Raw genomic sequence first — 19,374 nt, 5'->3', positions numbered from 1 at the left:
AAAAGTTCTGCTTAAGTTTTCAATTTTGTCTTTCATATGCTGCAACTTCTACTGACTGAGAGAACTAATTCAGATACCTTGCTTCCTCAATCTTAGTTTACAGATATAAACTGTCATTAATTACTTTAATGTAGGACTAGACCAGGGGTGAGCAGACTATGGCCCACAGAGCCACTGGATCCAGCCTGCAAAGTGGGGACTTTGGCAGCAAGAGGCTTTGCCTGTGATATTCCTTCACTTGTAAAGGATAGTAATTTTCTTCTGAACTAACAAATATCAACTAATGCATTTACAATTATAATAATGAAATTTAAAATTAGGAACTACAAATTTTTCCAAACAAAACAAAAAAAAATTTTGCATTTCATGTGGCAGCTTCCTTACAAATTTCAAAAATTTCCAACAATTCGGAAGCAAGGATTTCCAAATCTACATAGAATGCTATGGTATTACTACCTACAGTTCACTAATTTTCATTGTTTCATATAAATAAAAATGTTTTTCAGTATTAAACGAAACAGTGAAAATCTTAACTGAAAAAAAATACCCACTTTACTTTAAACTAATTAGAGAAAGCAATTTGGATATTTCCTTTCTAAACACAACAAGGATCCACATTTATTAGGGATTTATTAAAGTTTCAACTAAGAAGAAAAAAAAGGCTGTTGACATGCTATAGCTATTTTCCATATGCTTACAGACACTTAAGTGTAGTTCATATGTTTGAACAAATAACAATATATGTTTAAGTTAATGAGGGGCTTGAGCTACCTTATTTACCTCTAGATCTAAAGTCTGAAGTTATTTTCTTTTGAATATTCTATAAAAGAGAACGGCTGGCCCTGGGTCACAGTAGTCAAGAACCTATTAACTTTAGAGGACTACACTATACAAGTTTCCCTTGCTTCATGCGGGTTCTGTATATACGAATTCACTCTTACGCGATGACCCTTTTTATACCCAAAAATTGTTATATGCAAGGTAAATTCACTCTTACCTAATCGGCAGCAGGTAAGTCTGTGGATCGAAGGGAAAAGGCTACGGGCAGGGATTGAGGCCCCAGCAGTGAGGAAGGGAGCGTGGCACAGGCAGGAGCAGAGGCTGTGGTGAGCAGGGCCTCAATTTGCCCCCCCACCAGTAGTGAGGGAGGGAGTGGGGACTGGGGCAGAGGAAGGCTCAGCACAGCTGAGGTGGGGTGCAGCTCCTGCTGCTACTGCAGGCTAGGGCTGTGCCAAGCTGTGCTTGGGGCAGGCAGTGGAGGTGCTGGGAGGGAGGCTATGGGAGGGGCTGCAGCCACCGCAAAATTCACCGTAGCCTACCCCCACCCCCCCAGTGCTGCCACCACTCATTCTGAGTGCAACGCAGCCCAACACCCCCCCCCCCCCCCCCCCCCCCGGGAAGAGGCCCCAGCCCACAGCAGCAGGAGCTGCACCCCCGTTCCGCCCATGCAGCACCTGCCTCTGCTTCAGCCTCACTCCCTCCTTCATCACTGGAGAGGGGGGGGGGGGGCGCGCGCCAGGTCGATGCCCACTCACTCCAGCCCCTGGGGCTGGGCTCTTCCCAGCCATGCTGCGCTCAGGGCAGGTAGTAGTGGCACCGGGAGCAGGGGTGGAGGCTATGGCAAATTTGGGGGTGGCTGAAGCCCTGCCCCCCCACCTACCCAAGCACAGCTCGGCCCAGCCACGGCCCCAACAGACTTACCTGCGGCTGATGCAGTCGAGGTGTTAGAACGTATCCCTATTTGTCACCTTGTAAAATGGGTTCCCTTTATGTGAATTTAAGTTATGCGCAGTTTTTCAGGAATGCATCTACTGTATAAAGCGAGGGAAACCTGTACATAAGTATCTTTGAAGGTATATTTAGAAAGTTACAGCAGAAGTAACAAAATTAGATAAAGAATATATTTTTTAATGCTTTTCAAATTGCATCCTAACACCAAGAATTTTGCAAAAATATTACCCCAAGCAAGTGGTGGAAATGATATAGTAGAGCACAAATAGTTCATGGAATTAGATTTTGCAACCTCCAGGGTAATGAGTTTGTGAACCAGTTGGGGGTATATACAGGTGCAGCAAGCAGCTGCATAAGCCTGCTGAGCTGCTCCAGCTGATTGCTTCTGCTTTTAATTCAAAGGGCACCACCTTCTCAGAATAGCTGTGTGGGACCAATGATGAACTCCAGCTGACCACAAAAGCAGCAACCTTGGAAGCAACAGCTATAGCAAACAGCTACATAGGTCATGCCTCTCTCAGCAAACCACTGTAAATGATCCTGGTTCTACTGCACCCAGTTACTTTCTATAATATATGTGCCAAACACTGTAGTAGCTTAAACCTGTATTTTATGTTGTTTCTGTGCTATTTAGCCAATGTGCTTGTATATAAAAGACATACTGTTTTCAAGATTTCCACAGAAGTAATAATGCCCTCTGCCCACCAGCAACCAGTTACCCAATAAAGCTACTATTTTTGCACTGAACTTCCAATTACAAGTACAATGTAATTAATATACCTGTGATAATGAATAGCATCTACAAGTTTGACAGACCTACTTGATAACTTTCTGAATGCACAACTGCTCTGTTGTACCTTGCTTTGGCTAGTCTTTTAAAAACTGCCAAACAATGATGCTCATGGGTCTCATGGCTCTCTCTACCACACTAGTCCAACACAACAGGATTTCATTCTGTGGAACAGTCTGCTATGAACTATTAGAGCAGTCACACCAGAACACTGGTTATCAAATCTTTTCAGAGGCACAGTACCCCTCCACAACTTTGAATGTAGCAGGACCCCCCACAACTTACATCAGTGGTTCTCAGCCAGGTGTCACTGCTACAGGTAAGCGTCCTATGTGCCAGGTGCAGAGCCAGACTGGGAAGGGCTGTGGTACATATGTGTGCTCCTCCTGCATTAGGGTTCTGATAGATTTCATAGATTTTTAGGGTCAGAAGGGACCTCAGTAGATCGAGTCCAACCCCCTGCGCTGGGCAGGAAAGAGTGCTGAGTGGGCAAGAAAGAGTGCTGATAACTGCTCTATATCAGAAAGTTCTCTGATAACTCTAAAGCAGGCAAGAGAGTGTGTTTGTATACCAGTCCTTCTCAGTTTGACCCTGCACAGTATTTTCCAATTAGAGACCCACAGAACAGGTGAAAACTGTTTTGTATACCTCTGTTTCTGGGAGGATTGGGGATGGTGTGGCACAGCAGGAAGGGCTACAGGATACGCTGGCTCTTCTGCTTGCTTTAGAGTTATCAGAGAACCCTAATACACAAAGAATGCATGTGTGCCACAGCCCTGGGCATGGGGCAGTATTCTGGCTGCCACTACACTGGTGCTGGTACCTGCATCACAGCACCCCCAAGGGGGCCTCAATACCCTGGTTGAGAACTACTGCACTAGGAGATCATCTCCAAACCACGAGAATGTCTTTACCATTACACACCATTGCAATCACCTTTTCTGCTGCAATAGCCAACTTACAGTTTACTGTTTTCCAAACACAACTGCTTGCATTTTACCAAACTGCTTTTACCATTTTATCAAAAGTAATTTAATTTTTAAGTTCACATTTCTAATCAAACTTGGTACTTTTCTACTGTTTCTGTAACCTGACCAGTACTCTAGCCTGTGCAAAACACTTCATGTCAGATACTTTTTATAAGCGTTGTTGTCTGTTTTTCATTGTTTCATTACATTCTAGTTGTTTAAAAAATGTTTTTCCTTTCAGCATTTGCACCATCAGTTTACTAAGGCCAATAGTTAGACTTAATAGTTAGACTTCTGAGTATCAGTATGACGTTTTTCCTCAATTTAAAAAAAAACAAACAGTTGGTCACAGAAGCAGCATTTTTCTAGTTGTCCTATATTATCCTATTATACTATAAAATAGTTACGGGCTGTGTACAAAAATACAGTGCTACACTAAGCTTAATAGTCCCCTCATATCATAATAGGGTAGTTTGTATGGCCTTACACATGTTAAGTTTTGAAGGCTTACTTGCCTGTTGTATGCTGTCCCCATTAACCATATGAGGTAGAAGTGGCACTTCATTCAATATAGGTGTGGCTTCTAATGGAGGTGGCTGGTCAGCCATCATGGCGGAAATGAGCACTCATTGACAGTTTCTTACATCAACCACCTGCTAAAACACAACAGCACAAAAAATGGCATCAAGATTAAGGATTTTTAAAAAAAACTTTAACTATGTAAAATATCTTATCAGCCCAAAGTTTATCAAAGTCTTCACATCACATGAAGGAGGACAACCAGAAATTAAAAAACCCCCATAAAATTAGTTCTTTAGCAGTGAGTGTTATGCCCCCAAAGCAGCTTTCTTCATACAGTCTCCTTTAGTCACAACTTACCAACACTTGAGCCCCCAAATCAAAATAAAATCAAAGAGCAACTACCAAAAAAACTAAATAAAGTTGAAGAAAACTAGTATAAACAGCCACTGCCAAAAGTCATTTCATTTTTTTTTTTTTTTTAAAGTATGGAAATTAATAATTCTAAAAGTAATTAGCAGCTTGAAACTGGGATATTTGTCTCCTTATAGACATTTGAACTTAACCTACAAGAGGCCAAGAACATTAAAAACAAGTCCAAAATATATTTTCTGATTAGACTCATGTAAAGCAGACCCTCCTTTTCAAAGTATGCTTGTGAGATTCACTTGGTGTATCTTCATACTGATAAGCAGTACAATGGAGAAAGCAAAAATGAGAGATAACTAATCAGTCCTGGTATAAAGTGATTACACAGCTGTTTAAACTGCTGCATAACTGTGAGTTATTTTGAACTTCCTGAACTGAACTGTTTATACTCCAGAATTTTATTCCAAATAATTAAGCTTCAATACCTAAAGTTTAGCATACCTGGTACTAAAAACGAACACTAGTTTCTACAAGGCATTGATATTAATGCAAGTGTGCCATACACCTAAAGTGAAAAGGTGAGGAGAAGCCCGAAATAAATAGATCAGCATCAAAATACACAGCAAGCAGAACCGCTGACTAGACAACTGAGGATCTGGATCAGCCAAAAATGCAGTATAATTGCAGGGTCTGGAGTTCTAGTGTGCTTCATGGGAGACTGGGTTCATCCATAATTTATAATACAATCAAGATACTCCTGTTGCTATGATTTAGTTGTTTCAGAGTCTTCACTGACAGTCAATTCAACAGCCATAAAAAACACAAGGTAACAGGATACAGGATGTGTGGTATTACATTTAGCTAACATTTCCTACTTCCTCCTCACCAGCTCTTGAAATCCAGACAGAAGATTATAGTGCACTTTGGGTCATTCAGTTTATTAAAATAGCAATCCTGTATAAACTGACTTGGGTTTATGCAAAATTGCCAAATTCTCACTTGGATCTACGCTACACTAAGGCTGCTTCTACACATACCAAAAGAGGCAGGAGCACTATTGTAGATTAGCTATTGCCACCGTGCCATCTATTCAAAGAGAACTGGAGGATTAAAAAAAAAAAGTGATGGGAAGTTTCTGAAACCGTTACTGCTAAAGAGGACAAAGAGCCTTACAGGATCTTACTGAAACACAGTTACAGAAAGTTCTCAAAAATTAATGTTAGAGAAGCATTGCTGAGTCAAAGCTACAAATACTATAGCTTCATGGGCACAGCATTACAGAACATCAAATACTGCTAATACAAAGACATGATGTCATTGTCACTTTACGGTTTTGACATAGCTTCAAGTAATGGAATTAAGACACCCCAATTGGCACCAACAGGTATAAAGTAATTTTCTGAACTACTGCAGTTATATTCAGATGAGATTCCATATAATTATTGCATTAAAAAAATATCTGTATTGTAATGCTGCCAGTAGCAATGCTAAAAATTGTAACTGGCACATCATCTCTCCTATAAGCCTCCTATTTTAAGTGGTTTATAGCTAAACCATAAAAATGAACTGCATAGTAGGAATTTAGCATATGCAGGCGGTCAAAAGACAAATTATCTTTTTGATCCAAGAATCTCAGGAGAGGAGGAGAGAAATTAGCACTTAGCAGCTGGGGGAAAACCCTTTAAAAAAGAAACAGCAACTATACTAAATATTCAAATTATCATCTAACAAAAATAACCAGTTGTGAAAAACATGAAAATAAATTAGTTCAACACCACCTGCAAGTATAAATAACAATCTGAAGTTTCTATACAACTTGAAATATCCAGCACAAATTAATTCTCTTTTGGCATAATACAACCTCAAAACAATTTCACATAATAAATATAATTTATGTTGTGTCCCCTTAAAAAAAACCCAGAATTTTGTGTTTATTGCTCATATTTTCATAATGATTTAAATGTTTTATTACTGCTGCAAAAAAGTGATTCATTTAACTCAACAGATGTGTTTGATATTTACACACACCACTTGGCATGCCAAATCTGTGCTGCTTGTATGTACGATACAGTACCTATTCTCAGGCATGCATCATAGTAGACCTAGAGACATGAATTAAGATCAAGATCCTATTACACTAGATTAGTGGTGTGCAACCTTGTTGAACTTAAAGTACCCTTCTAAAAATGCCATACTCATCCTCATGTTTTGACTATGGGAAAATAAAGGGAATTCTTTTGTTGCTAAGAACTAAGAGAGAACACAACAGGTCAGAATCTTTTTGACACTATGGTTTGCTATTTGAAATCTCTGGCCAGGTCCAGACGAGCATAGACGTTCGATTCCCTGGGGACAACAAGCAGTGGCATGCCTTGTGCCACTGCTACTTGTACCCGGGGAATGCCTGTGCCACGCACACTTTAGCACATGGCAGGTTACCCCAGGTGGGGTAGGGGAATCTGGGGCCAGCAACTGTGCTGGCCCCAGCAAGTTTACCTGGGGTCCTAGGAAGCTGCAGCCGCGATGCTCCTGTGGCTGGGAACCTGGCTGGCAGTCAGTCATGGCTCTGGCCAGTGAGGCTCTCGTTTGGGGTGGCGCAAGCTGCTGTCACAGGCGTCACCTTGCTTCCCCCCCCCCCCCCCCCCCAGATTTTTTGGACCCTGGGATCTCCTGGGGTCAAACCCCCACCCTGACAGCAGCATGGAAAATGCCTGGATGTATGGTGTGTGGTGCTGTAAACAGGTCTGCAGTGCCATATGCTGCATGGCTGTGCTTGTGTGGATGTGGCTTCTGGATTTACCTTGTGTATTACTACAGGTGTTCAATAGGAGTGTGTGAAATGGGATGTATTCGATTCAGATTTGGCCCGAATCGGGTGACAGCAATTCGATTTGTTTACCTGGATCACTGATCCGATTTGACTCGGCTGGATACGAATCTGAAGATTTGATGCTGATTCAGAGAATCAGCGATTTGGCCACAGACACAGCTTTAAATGTTTTTTCTACATATCTCGATGTACCAGACGCAGCTTGTGAATGCTACGATGGTGGGGCAAATTAAGTGTCCCGCAGGAGCACAGGGGGGGCTGATCGCGTGCTCGGCAGTGGACCTGGAAGTGGACCAAAAGTACTTCTGGAACTACTTCCAGTCCATCACCAAGTGTGTGGGGGCAGGGGACCTCCCCAGCTCAGTGATCGGTGGGGAGACCCCGGATGCCTCCCCAGACCCAGGAGGCACCAGTCACTGAGCAGGGAAGGCGGGGTCCCCCATGCACTCTGCGGCAGACCCAGAAGTGGACCGGAAGTGCTTCTGGTCTGCTTCCAGGTCTGCCACTGAGCGTGCTGGGGGAGTTACAACACAGAAAAATAGATCAAGGGGAGAGGGTCAGCCCCTTTGCTTTCTGTCTCCCCCACCCCCAACTTCTCCCCTCTGCAGTCCCTCCCCATCACCACCACTGTCCGACCCTGTTCTCCCTGAGCACATGGAAGTAAGGAGCAAATTTGAAAATGCTGACCTTGAAATAAACATGGCTATAGCAATTTGCAAATAGTACCCACAGACTTATGCCATTTAGAATTAATGCACTGATAAACTGATGCCTTTTTTGAAACTGCTCCAAGTTTTAGCACAGGTACTCCATAAACACACTTTTAAGTAGCACTTTGGCATCTCCTTATACAGAGTACAAACCATGCCTGGTATCAGTCCAAAGCCAAAAGGCTCATGATTTACCATACAGTTTGTTTGGTTGGGTCCTACCAGAATCAACAGGATTTCAAGCCATGGTGACCCCACAGCTCAGCACGTGTGTAACTCCAGATACCTCCTAGAAAAGATCCAAGTGCTAATTAGCCCTTACTCCTGACTGGAGTCAGTCGTGACTGGACTCGTCATGAGTCTTGGGATCCTTCAAAAATTTATATGCAGATAAGGTATAGGGCAACCTGGGCCAACTCCACCTCATGGAGGGCAGGGTCACACTAATTGTGTGACAGGCTGAAAAACAGGGTGACAGAGGGATTCTGGGTGAACTGTTTGTGGTCCCATCTGGTGATGTTTCCTAGTCATTTAAGGCTGGTGAAGAAACATGAATCACTGGAAATGGGAAAGAAAAGTGCAGCTCAGCTCTGGGAGTGAAGAGTAAATTGAAATGTACACAACATAGTGGCTCACCAGGCCTTGAAGACAGCGCCAAGGCAGACTACACTTAGAGGACACTACCATATATCCTGTTCAGGTGGGTTGCACTAACCTATTCTTGAGATAGCTTCCTATCAGCATGTTTGCCCAATAGGGGCCATGTGTTTTATAAGTCAGTTTCATAGTAGCTAGGGTCAAGAGGGACCTGAACAGATCATCTAGCCTGACCCCCTGCCACAGGCAGGAATGAATGCTCGGTTCACAAGACCCCAGACAGGTGATCATCCAACCTCCTCTTGAATTTGCCCAAGGTAGGGCAAGGACCACTTACCTGGGAAGATGGTTCCAGATTTTGGCCACCTTAACTGGAAAATATTGCCTTCTAATCTCTAACCTAAACCTATTCTCCACCAGTTTATTACCACTGTTCTTTGTCACCCCAGGTGGTGCTGGGGAGAAAAGGGCTCTGCCTATTTGCTGTTGATCTCCCCTGATGAGGTTCTAGGCAGCCACCAGGTCCCCCCTCAGCCTCCTCTTGCTGAGGCTGAACAGGTTCAGGTCCCTCCGTCTCTCCTTGTAGGGCCTGTCCTGCTGCCCTCTTACCAAGCGGGTGGCCCTCCTCTGAACCCTCTCCAGGATGGCCACATCCCATTTAAAGTCTGGCACCCAGTACTGGACTCAGTACTCCAACTTGCAGAGTAAGAGTTTTAAAGAGTTGGGAGCCCAGGAAGGGTGGCTGTGCCTTAAGGAAATGATCCTTCGGGCACAGAGGGAGACGATCTGGATGCGGGGAAAAAGGGGGAAAGGGGCCAAGAGGCTTCCTTGGCTGACCAGAGAAATCCAGAGCAGTCTACGGGCTAAAAAGGGGGCATATAAGAAGTGGATACGGGGAGAGATCACTAAAGAGGAGTATACCTCCTCTGCTTGTGCTTGTAGGGATGCAGTTAGACAGGCCAAAGCTACCATGGAGCTGAGGATGGCATCCCAAGTTAAGGATAACAAAAAATTGTTCTTTAGATATATAGGGAGTAAAAGGAAGGCCCAGGGTGGAATAGGACCTCTACTAAATGGGCATAAGCAACTGGTGACGTACAGGGGGGACAAGGCTGAACTCCTCAATGAGTTCTTTGCCTCAGTATTCCTAAGTGAGGGGCACGACAAGTCTCTCACTGGGATTGTAGAGAGCCAGCAGCAGGGCGCCAGACTACCAAGTGTAGACCCTGAGATGGTGCAGAGGCACTTGGAGGAACTGGATGCGTTTAATTCGGCAGGCCCGGATGAGCTCCATCCGAGGGTACTGAAGGCACTGGCTGACGTCATTGCGCAGCCACTGTCAGGAATATTTGAACACTCATGGCGCATGGGCCAGGCCCTGGAGGACTGGAAAAGGGCCAACGTGGTCTCCATTTTCAAGAGGAGGAGGAAGAAAGACCCAGGCAACTATAGGCCAGTCAGTCTCACCTCCATCCTAGGCAAAGTCTTTGAAAAAATTACCAAGGCTCACATTTGTGAGAGCCCGGCAGGACAAATTATGCTGAGGGGAAAGAAGCATGGGTTCGTAGCAGGTAGATCGTGCCTGACCAATCTAGTCTCTTTTTATGACTAGGTTACAAAACACCTGGATGCAGGAGTAGGGGTTGACGTCATTTACTTGGACTTCAGGAAGGCCTTCGATACAGTATCCCACCCCATACTGGTGAACAAGTTAAGAGGCTGTAACTTAGATGACTACACAGTCCGGTGGGTGGTGAATTGGCTAGAGGGTCGAACCCAGAGAGTCGTAGTCAATGGGTCAGTATCAACCTGGAATAGTGTGGGCAGTGGGGTCCCGCAGGGCTCGGTCCTTGGACCGATACTCTTCAATGTCTTCATCAGAGACTTGGACGAGGGAGTAAAGCATACTCTGTCCAAGTTTGCAGATAACACAAAACTGTGGGGAGAAGTGGACACACCGGAGGGCAGGGAACAACTACAAGCAGACCTGGACAGGTTGGACATATGGGTGGAAAACAACAGAATGCAATTCAACAAGGAGAAATGCAAAGTGCTGCACCTAGGGAGGAAAAATGTCCAGCATACCTACTGCCTAGGAAATGACCTGCTTGGAGGCACGGAAGCGGAAAGGGATCTTGGAGTCCTAGCGGACTCTAAGATGAACATGAGTCGGCAGTGTGACGAAGTCATCAGAAAAGCTAATGGCACTTTTTCGTGCATCAGCAGATGCATGACGAACAGATCCAAGGAGGTGATACTTCCCCTCTATCGGGCGCTGGTCAGACCGCAGTTGGAATACTGCATGCAATTTTGGGCACCGCAGTTCAAGAGGGATGTGGATAACCTGGAGATGGTCCAGAGAAGGGCCACTCGTATGGTTAAGGGCTTGCAGGCCAAGCCATATGAGGAGAGACTGGGGCACCTGGACCTCTTTGGCCTCCGCAAGAGAAGGTTGAGAGGCGACCTTGTGGCTGCCTATAAATTCATCATGGGGGCACAGAAGGGAATTGGTGAGGCTTTACTCACCAAGGCACCCCTGGGTGTTACAAGAAATAATGGCCATAAACTAGCAGAGAACAGATTTAGACTGGACATTAGGAAGAACTTCTTTACAGTTCGAGTGGCCAAGGTCTGGAACGGGCTCCCAAGGGAGGTGGTGCTCTCCCCTACCCTGGGGGTCTTCAAGAGGAGGTTAGATAAGCATCTAGCTGGGGTCATCTGAACCCAGCACTCTTTCCTGCCTATGCAGGGGGTTGGACTCGATGATCTATTGAGGACCCTTCCGACCCTAACATCTATGAATCCCTTTTGAAGTGCGGGGGCCCAGTATTGGACTCAGTACTCCAACTGCAGCCTGACCAAAGTCGTGCAGAGAGGGATTATCACTTCTCTGGACCGGCTTGAGATGCACCTTTGGATGCATGACAAGGTATGGTTGGCCTTGCTGGCTGCGGTCTGGCATTGGCGGCTCATGTTCATCTTGGAGTCAATAATGACTCCAAGATCCCTTTCCGCCTCTGTGCTTTCAAGAAGGGAACTCCCCAGCCTGTATGTATGCTGTGGACTCCTTCTCCCAAGGTGCAGCACTCTGCATTTGTCTACGCTAAAACCCATCCTATTCTTGTCTGCCCACTTTAGTAGTCTGTCTAAATCTATTTGCAGCCTCTCTCTCCCTTCAAGTGTGTCCACCTCACCCCACATCTTAGTGTCATCAGCAAACTTGGACAGCGTGCTTTCCACCCCCTCATCCAAGTCGCTGATGAAGATGTTAAACAGTGCAGGCACGAGGACCGTGCCCTGGGGTTCCCCACTGCTCACGTCTCACCATGTTGAGTACGACCCGTCCACCACTACTCTCTGGGTGCGCCCCATCAGCCAATGTTTTACCCTTCCAACTGTGCAGGCATCAATGACGCAGTCGCTTAATTTATTGATGAGGATGGGGTGAGAGACAGTGACAAAGGCCTTCTTAAAGTTTTTTTTTCATTCCATCCAGGAAAAGCACACACCAACTGCTGAAACTTCCTTAGCCTGACGAAGGGTTTTTGAACCCATAAGCTTACTTAATAACTATTTTCCAACTATTTGGGTTGGTCTAATAAAATATATCAGATTCACCCAAGGAACCTTGTCTTCTTAAAGTCTAGAAAGACTACGTCCATGGCGACACCATCATCCAAGAATTTAGTTACTTGGTCATAAAAGGCAATCAGGTTGGTCCGGCAGGACCTGCCTTTGATGAACCCATGCTAACTGGCCCTGAGCATGATCTCCCCTGCAGGCCCCCCACAGATATGTTCCTTGATGATTCTCTCCAAGATCTTCCCAAGCACCGAGGTGAGGCTTACAGGCCTGTAATTACTTGGGTCCTCCTTCCTTTCTTTCTTGAAAATAGGGACCACATAAGCCAGTTTCCAATCCCCTGGCACCTGGCCAGATGGCCACAAATGCTCATACATCCGGGCCAAGGGCTCTGTGATGACCCCTGCCAGCTCCGTCAACACCCTTGGGTGGAGGGCATCTGGACCTGCAAATTTAAAAATGTCTAGCCCTTCCAGAAGATCCCTAACTACATCTGCATTGACTGAAGGCTTGATAGAGCTATACCCAAGATTGTCCCTACCTCTGGCAGGTGGGATATCCTGGTCCCTGTTCAGGAAAACAGAGAGAAAGAAACGGTTAAAAATATCAGCTTTCTTGTCTGGTGTGGCCACCAGATTACCGTTTGTCTTGCAGGGGCCCTACATTGCCTGGTGCCCTCTTCTTGCTCCCAATGTACTTGACAAAGGACTTTTTGTTGTCCTTAATCCTGGATGGTAGCCTGAGTTCCATCTCTGCCTTGGCCTTCCTAAGAGCCCTCCTACACTCCCGGGCCAAGGAGGAGTACTCCTCCTTGGTGATAGTTCCTCCCTTCCACTGGTTGTACGCTTCCCTTTTAGTCCTCAGGCATTCCTGTATGCCCTTGCTGAGCCAAGGTGGTTTCTGAGCACTCTTACCCACCTTGCTTCTCTCAGGGACTGTTATCCTTTGGGTTGGAGGATCGCCCCTTAAGATTCATAGATGTTAGGGTTGGAAGGGACCTCAATAGATCATCGAGTCCGACCCCCTGCATAAGCAGGAAAGAGTGCTGGGTCTAGATGACCCCAGCAAGATACTCATCTAACCTCCTCTTGAAGACCCCCAGGGTAGGGGAGAGCACCACCTCCCTTGGGAGCCCGTTCCAGACCTTGGCCACTCGAACTGTGAAGAAGTTCTTCCTAATGTCCAATCTAAATCTGCTCTCTGCTAGCTTGTGGCCATTGTTTCTTGTAACCCCCGGGGGCGCCTTGGTGAATAAATACTCACCAATTCCCTTCTGTGCCCCCATGATGAACTTATAGGCAGCCACAAGGTCGCCTCTCAACCTTCTCTTGCGGAGGCTGAAAAGGTCCAGTTTCTCTAGTCTCTCCTTGTAGGGCTTGGTCTGCAGGCCCTTGACCATACGAGCTGCCCTTCTCTGGACCCTCTCCAGGTTATCCACATCCTTCTTGAAGTGTGGCGCCCAGAATTGCACGTAGTACTCCAACTGCGGTCTGACCAGCGCCCTATAGAGGGGAAGTATCACCTCCTTGGACCTATTCGTCATGCATCTGCTGATGCACGATAAAGTGCCATTGGCTTTTCTGATGGCTTCGTCACACTGCCGGCTCATGTTCATCTTGGAGTCCACTAGGACTCCAAGATCCCTTTCCACCTCTGTGCCACCCAGCAGGTCATTCCCTAGGCTGTAGGTGTGCTGGACATTTCTCCTCCCTAGGTGCAGCACTTTGCATTTCTCCTTGTTGAACTGCATCCTGTTGTTTTCTGCCCACTTGTCCAACCTATCCAGGTCTGCCTGCAGCTGTTCCCTGCCCTCCAGCATGTCCACTTCTCCCCATAGCTTTGTGTCATCTGCAAACTTGGACAGAGTACATTTGACTCCCTTGTCCAAGTCACTGATGAAGACGTTAAAGAGTATCGGTCCAAGGACCGAGCCCTGCGGGACCCCACTGCCCACACCCTTCCAGGTCGAGACCGACCCATCCACCATGACTCTCTGGGTGTGACCCTCTAGCCAATTCGCCACCCACTGGGTTGCGTAGTCATCCACATCACAGCCTCTTAGCTTGTTCACCAGTATGGGGTGGGATACCGTATCGAAGGCCTTCCTGAAGTCTAAGTATACGACATCCACCCCTCCTCCTGTGTCCAGGCGTTTCGTAACCTGGTCATAGAAAGAGACTAGACTGGTCAGGCACGATCTGCTCGCCACAAACCCGTGCTGGTTTCCCCTCAGCATAATTTGCCCTGCCGGGCTCTCACAAATGTGAGCTTTGATAATTTTTTCAAAGACTTTACCAAGGATGGAGGTGAGACTGACTGGCCTATAGTTGCCCGGGTCCTCCTTCCTCCCCTTTTTGAAAATGGGGACCACGTTAGCCCTTTTCCAGTCCTCCGGGACTTGGCCCGTGCGCCACGAGCGTTCGAATATTCCCGCCAGTGGCTCTGCAATGATGTCGGCCAGTGCCTTTAGCACCCTCGGATGGAGGTATGACCATCCCTCGTGGACTCCCATCTCCTCTACCTTCTGGGCCCTTAGTGCCTCCCCCACTAGTCTCCTAAGCTCACTGAAGTTGGCCCTTCTGAATTTGAGGGCTTTAGCCTTGGTGTGAGCCCTAGACGCCCTGTGTTGGATAATGAAATCCAGCAGGTGATGATCACTATTTTCCAGGTGGTCAAGGACCTGCAGTCCTCTCATCAGGTCATCCCCCATGGCCAGGACCAGGTCCAGCAAGGCCTTCCCCCTAGTGGGGCTGTGCACTTCCTGGATAAGGTGAAGGTCCTGTAATACAGCCAGGAACCTATGCAAGCTGTCAGCCCTGGCTGTCTGCTCCTCCCAGCAAATGTCTGGGTAGTTTAGGTCACCCATGACAATAACATCCCTTGACCTAACCGTCTCCATAAGCTGACTGGAGAAGTCCTGGTCTAGCTCTTCCCCCTGGTTGGGTGGTCTGTAGTAGACACCCACCGTAAGGTCCCTTTCGCCATGCCCCCCTTGTAGTTTGACTCGTAGTGTCTCTGCCCGATCCTCCTCTAACCCGAAGCTAATCCTTGATGATGTGAGGTGCTCTTTGACATTGAGCGTAACCCCCCTACCTTTCCTCTCTGTCCTGTCTCTTCTATATAGGGTGTACCCCCAAATGCCCACAGCCCAGTCGTAGGTTATGCTCAGGGTTGGCTGCATTTAATCAGCTTCACAGTTGGTTTCCATTACAGAGCATATACTGCTTTTAGCAGCAGTTTAAAGATAGACAATGTATTTAATGTGGTTTCCTTGTATGTGAGTATAAGATGAGGGGCTTTCCTCCCATGCTGATGGGGAAGGGGAGGCACCTTGTCCTGTATTCAAGTAAATATGGTAGTTTAGACCTCAGGTCTGAAACACTCAAGATTTCCTGAACTATGAAGTCAAACCTTAAGGACTTGTGCCTTAAGGAAACGATCCTTCGGGCACAAAGCAAGACGATCCCCGAGCGAGGCAAAAGAGGGAAAGGGGCCAGGAGCCTTCCCTGGCTGACCAGAGAAATCCAGGGCAGCCTAAGGGCCAAAAGGGGAGCACATAAAAAGTGGAAACAGGGAGAGATCACCAAAGACGAATATACCTCCTCTGCTCGTGCTTGTAGGGAGGCAGTTAAACGGGCCAAAGCTACCATGGAGCTGAGGATGGCAACCCAAGTAAAAGACAACAAGAAATTGTTTTTTAGATATATAGGGAGTAAAAGGAAGACCCAGGGAGGAATAGGACCCCTGCTAAATGGGCAGAAACAATTGGTGACAGACAGGGGGGGACAAGGCTGAACTCCTCAATGAGTTCTTTGCCTCAGTGTTCCTAAGTGAGGGGCATGACAAGTCTCTCATTGGGGTTGTAGAGGCAGCAGCAAGGCGCCAGACTTCCATGTGTAGACCCTGAGATGGTGCAGAGTCATTTGGAAGAACTGGATGCCTTTAAGTCGGCAGGCCCGGATGAGCTCCATCCGAGGGTGCTGAAGGCACTGGCCAACATCATTGCAGAGCCACTGGCGGGAATCTTTGAAAGCTCGTGGCGTATGGGCCAAGTCCCGGAGGACTGGAAAAGGGCCAACGTGGTCCCCATTTTCAAAAAGGGGAGGAAGGAGGACCCGGGCAACTATAGGCCAGTCAGTCTCACCTCCATCCTTGGCAAAGTCTTTGAAAAAATTATCAAGGCTCACATTTGTGAGAGCCCGGCAGGGCAAATTATGCTGAGGGGAAATCAGAACGGGTTCGTGGCAGGCAGATCGTGCCTGACCAATCTAGTTTCTTTTTATGACCAGGTTATGAAACACCTGGACACAGGAGGAGGAGTGGATGTTGTATACTTAGACTTCAGGAAGGCCTTCGATACGGTATCCCACCCCATACTGGTGAACAAGTTAAGAGGCTGTGACTTGGATGACTACACAGTCCGGTGGGTGGCGAATTGGCTGGAGGGTCGCACCCAGAGAGTCGTGGTGGATGGGTCGGTTTCAGCCTGGAAGGGTGTGGGCAGTGGGGTCCCGCAGGGTTTGGTCCTTGGACCAATACTCTTTAATGTCTTCATCAGTGACTTGGACGAGGGAGTGAAGTGTACTCTGTCCAAGTTTGCAGATGACACAAAGCTATGGGGAGATGTGGACACGCCGTAGGGCAGGGAACAGCTGCAAGCAGATCTGGGCAGGTTGGACAAGTGGGCAGAAAACAACAGAATACAGTTCAACAAGGAGAAATGCAAAGTGCTGCACCTAGGGAGGAAAAATGTCCAGCACACCTACAACCTAGGGAATGACCTGCTGGGTGGCACGGAAGTGGAAAGGGATCTTGGAGTCCTAGTGGACTCCAAGATGAACATGAGTCGGCAGTGTGACGAAGCCATCAAAAAAGCCAATGGCACTTTATCGTGCATCAGCAGATGCATGACGAATAGGTCCAAGGAGGTGATACTTCCCCTCTATAGGGCACTGGTCAGACCGCAGTTGGAGTACCGCGTGCAATTCTGGGCGCCGCAATTCAAGAGGGATGCGGATAACCTGGAGAGGGTCCAGAGAAGGGCCACTCGTATGGTTAAGGGCCTACAGACCAAGCCCTACGAGGACAGACTAGAGAAACTGGATCTTTTCAGCCTCCGCAAGGGAAGGTTGAGAGGTGACCTTGTGGCTGCCTATAAGTTCATCACGGGGGCACAGAAGGGAATTGGTGAGTATTTATTCACCAAGGCGCCCCCGGGGGTTACAAGAAATAATGGCCACAAGCTAGCAGAGAGGAGATTTAGATTGGACGTTAGGAAGAACTTCTTCACAGTTCGAGTGGCCAGGGTCTGGAACGGGCTCCCAAGGGAGGTGGTGCTCTCCCCTACCCTGGGGTCTTCAAGAGGAGTTTAGATGAGTATCTTGCTGGGGTCATCTAGACCCAGCACTCTTTCCTGCTTATGCAGGGGGTCGGACTCGATGATCTACTGAGGTCCCTTCCGACCCTAACATCTATGAATCTATGAAACCCTGGCAGGGTGAACTTTATTCTTAAAAGGATAGCTAGATGTAGCAAAAACATTGAACTATGTGGTATTCTTTGAGATGAGACACCAAACAAACAAATCAAGATTCCATCTGGAGATTAAATGCATCATACCATTTTTCACTAGCAATTTTTCACTAAGGTATAATATATGTATCTTAGTAAATTATTTGTCCTGAATGAATCTGTATGCCAACTCCCTGCCCACCTTTTTTTTTTCTTTATAAGAAACCTGCAAAATTCTGGTGTAAATTAACCGGAAGCAGGTAACTTAATTCCCTCTGAAAGCATTATGGATTACTGTATTCTATTTTGTAGTTTTCAGAACTGCAGGAGCACTTTTGGTAAATTAATGAATCAGAAGTCAGTAGATATATTCCGAGGCTTTGTTACAACTGTATGAGTTTTGAATAAACAGCTTAATTTTGGTAAAAGTAGATTCTGCAAGAGTATTTCTTGCCAGATTAAAATCTCTAAATAGCCTACCACAGAATATACTAGTTGAAGGACTTACTTCCAATCCTTTGCTTGGCTGAATTAAGAACAGAAATCTACTAAGCACTGCATCGTTGTGTTTTGTTTTTCTCCTGAATAGAGGCAAGATTTGTATATCAATTTGATGTGCACATGGAATAAAGAACCTTACTTTACTGTACCGATATGCAGCCACTTCCTCTGCCAGTCCATGTTGGTAGCAGAATCTTTAAATTAGGGCTGTCAAACTATTAAAAAAATCTGATAATAATTAGTTGCGTGATTAAAAAGAACGAATCGCAATTAATCGTGATTTTAATCACACAGCACAGGTGTGTGGGGTTTGGAGCTCAGGGAGGAAGGGGTCCCTACATGTCCTGGCAGGTAGTAGGGTACTGTGAGTGAGGAGTGAGGGGCAGCAGTAGGGCTGGTGGGGGAGGGGGAGGGTCTGTGGCTTGGGAGCAAGGGGCAGGGCACAAGCATATCACTGCCCCCCTCCATCATATTACCGAGGGCTGTGCAAAATTTCGCTGGCTGTTTCATTTCGACACTGTTTCGACTTGTTTCAAGCTCAGAACAGCAAAATCAAAATTAAACAAAGGGCTTTGAAACAGCCTTGAAACTAAACGAGAGCAGTCAAAACATTTCAAAAGTTTCAAAATGTTTTGAAACTCAAGCAGGGTTTGCCTGCAGGGAAACAAAAAGTAAGGAGAGGGAGGGGGAAGAGGGGGGAAGGACTGCTCTCATAGTGACTGTGTAGCTGGCCAGTGACTGTGATCCTTCCCTGAGGTCCCTTCCAATTCCAGTGTTCTGGAGGAGGGATGGAAAAACTGCATAAAAGGCAGCATGTTTGAACTGGCCTGCTTTCTGTCACCCATGTCATGAGTTTTGCTTGTCAGCAGCCCGAGGTGCAGTTTCCCAGAAACCCCTGCATCTATGTCCTTGAAATTTGGCAGGCTTCATGGCCTCAGAAGGAGCTACCGTCCCTGCAAGTTTCATCCAAATCAGGCATAAACTGACAAAGTTATAGGCAGTTTCGTGGTTCCCCATTATAGCCTATGGGCAAAATGTCGAAGCAGTGTTGAACAGCGAAACAGTTTCAGTGAAATGAAACAGAACAGTGGTTTCAAAACGAAACAACACTCGAAACAAAACACTGTCCCATCAAAACGGAAGTCAAAACGAAATGGTGCTGTTTCGCACAGTCCTAATATTACCACCCCCCCGCCACAGGTGTCTCCTCTTTTTTGAAACTGGAAATATGGTAACCCTCCAGGAATGCAACCTGGTGGCATGTAG

General features: G+C 46.6%; 1 protein-coding gene across 7 annotated transcripts in view; it reads right to left on the bottom strand.

Moving 5' to 3' along the window:
• Positions 1 to 19,374, bottom strand: part of LOC102565281 (fibronectin type-III domain-containing protein 3a) — a 93,450-nt gene that overhangs the window by 46,676 nt on the left and 27,400 nt on the right. For 4 of the 7 annotated variants that reach the window (XM_059732757.1, XM_006265309.4, XM_059732760.1 and 1 more), the window contains one exon: positions 4,005 to 4,142. In XM_059732757.1, the coding sequence (XP_059588740.1) occupies positions 4,005 to 4,100 (96 nt within the window). In that variant the 5' untranslated portion in view covers positions 4,101 to 4,142. Of the gene's footprint in view, positions 1 to 4,004; positions 4,146 to 19,374 lie in introns of those variants that run through there. The other 3 variants (XM_019487900.2, XM_059732758.1, XM_019487899.2) reach the window with 2 other exon arrangements.

This window comes from Alligator mississippiensis, chromosome 8 (assembly GCF_030867095.1).
Source record: "Alligator mississippiensis isolate rAllMis1 chromosome 8, rAllMis1, whole genome shotgun sequence".
Lineage (NCBI taxonomy): Eukaryota > Metazoa > Chordata > Crocodylia > Alligatoridae > Alligator > Alligator mississippiensis.
Note: the sequence above shows the minus strand (reverse complement) of the source record. Positions and strands in the feature narration are given on the sequence as shown.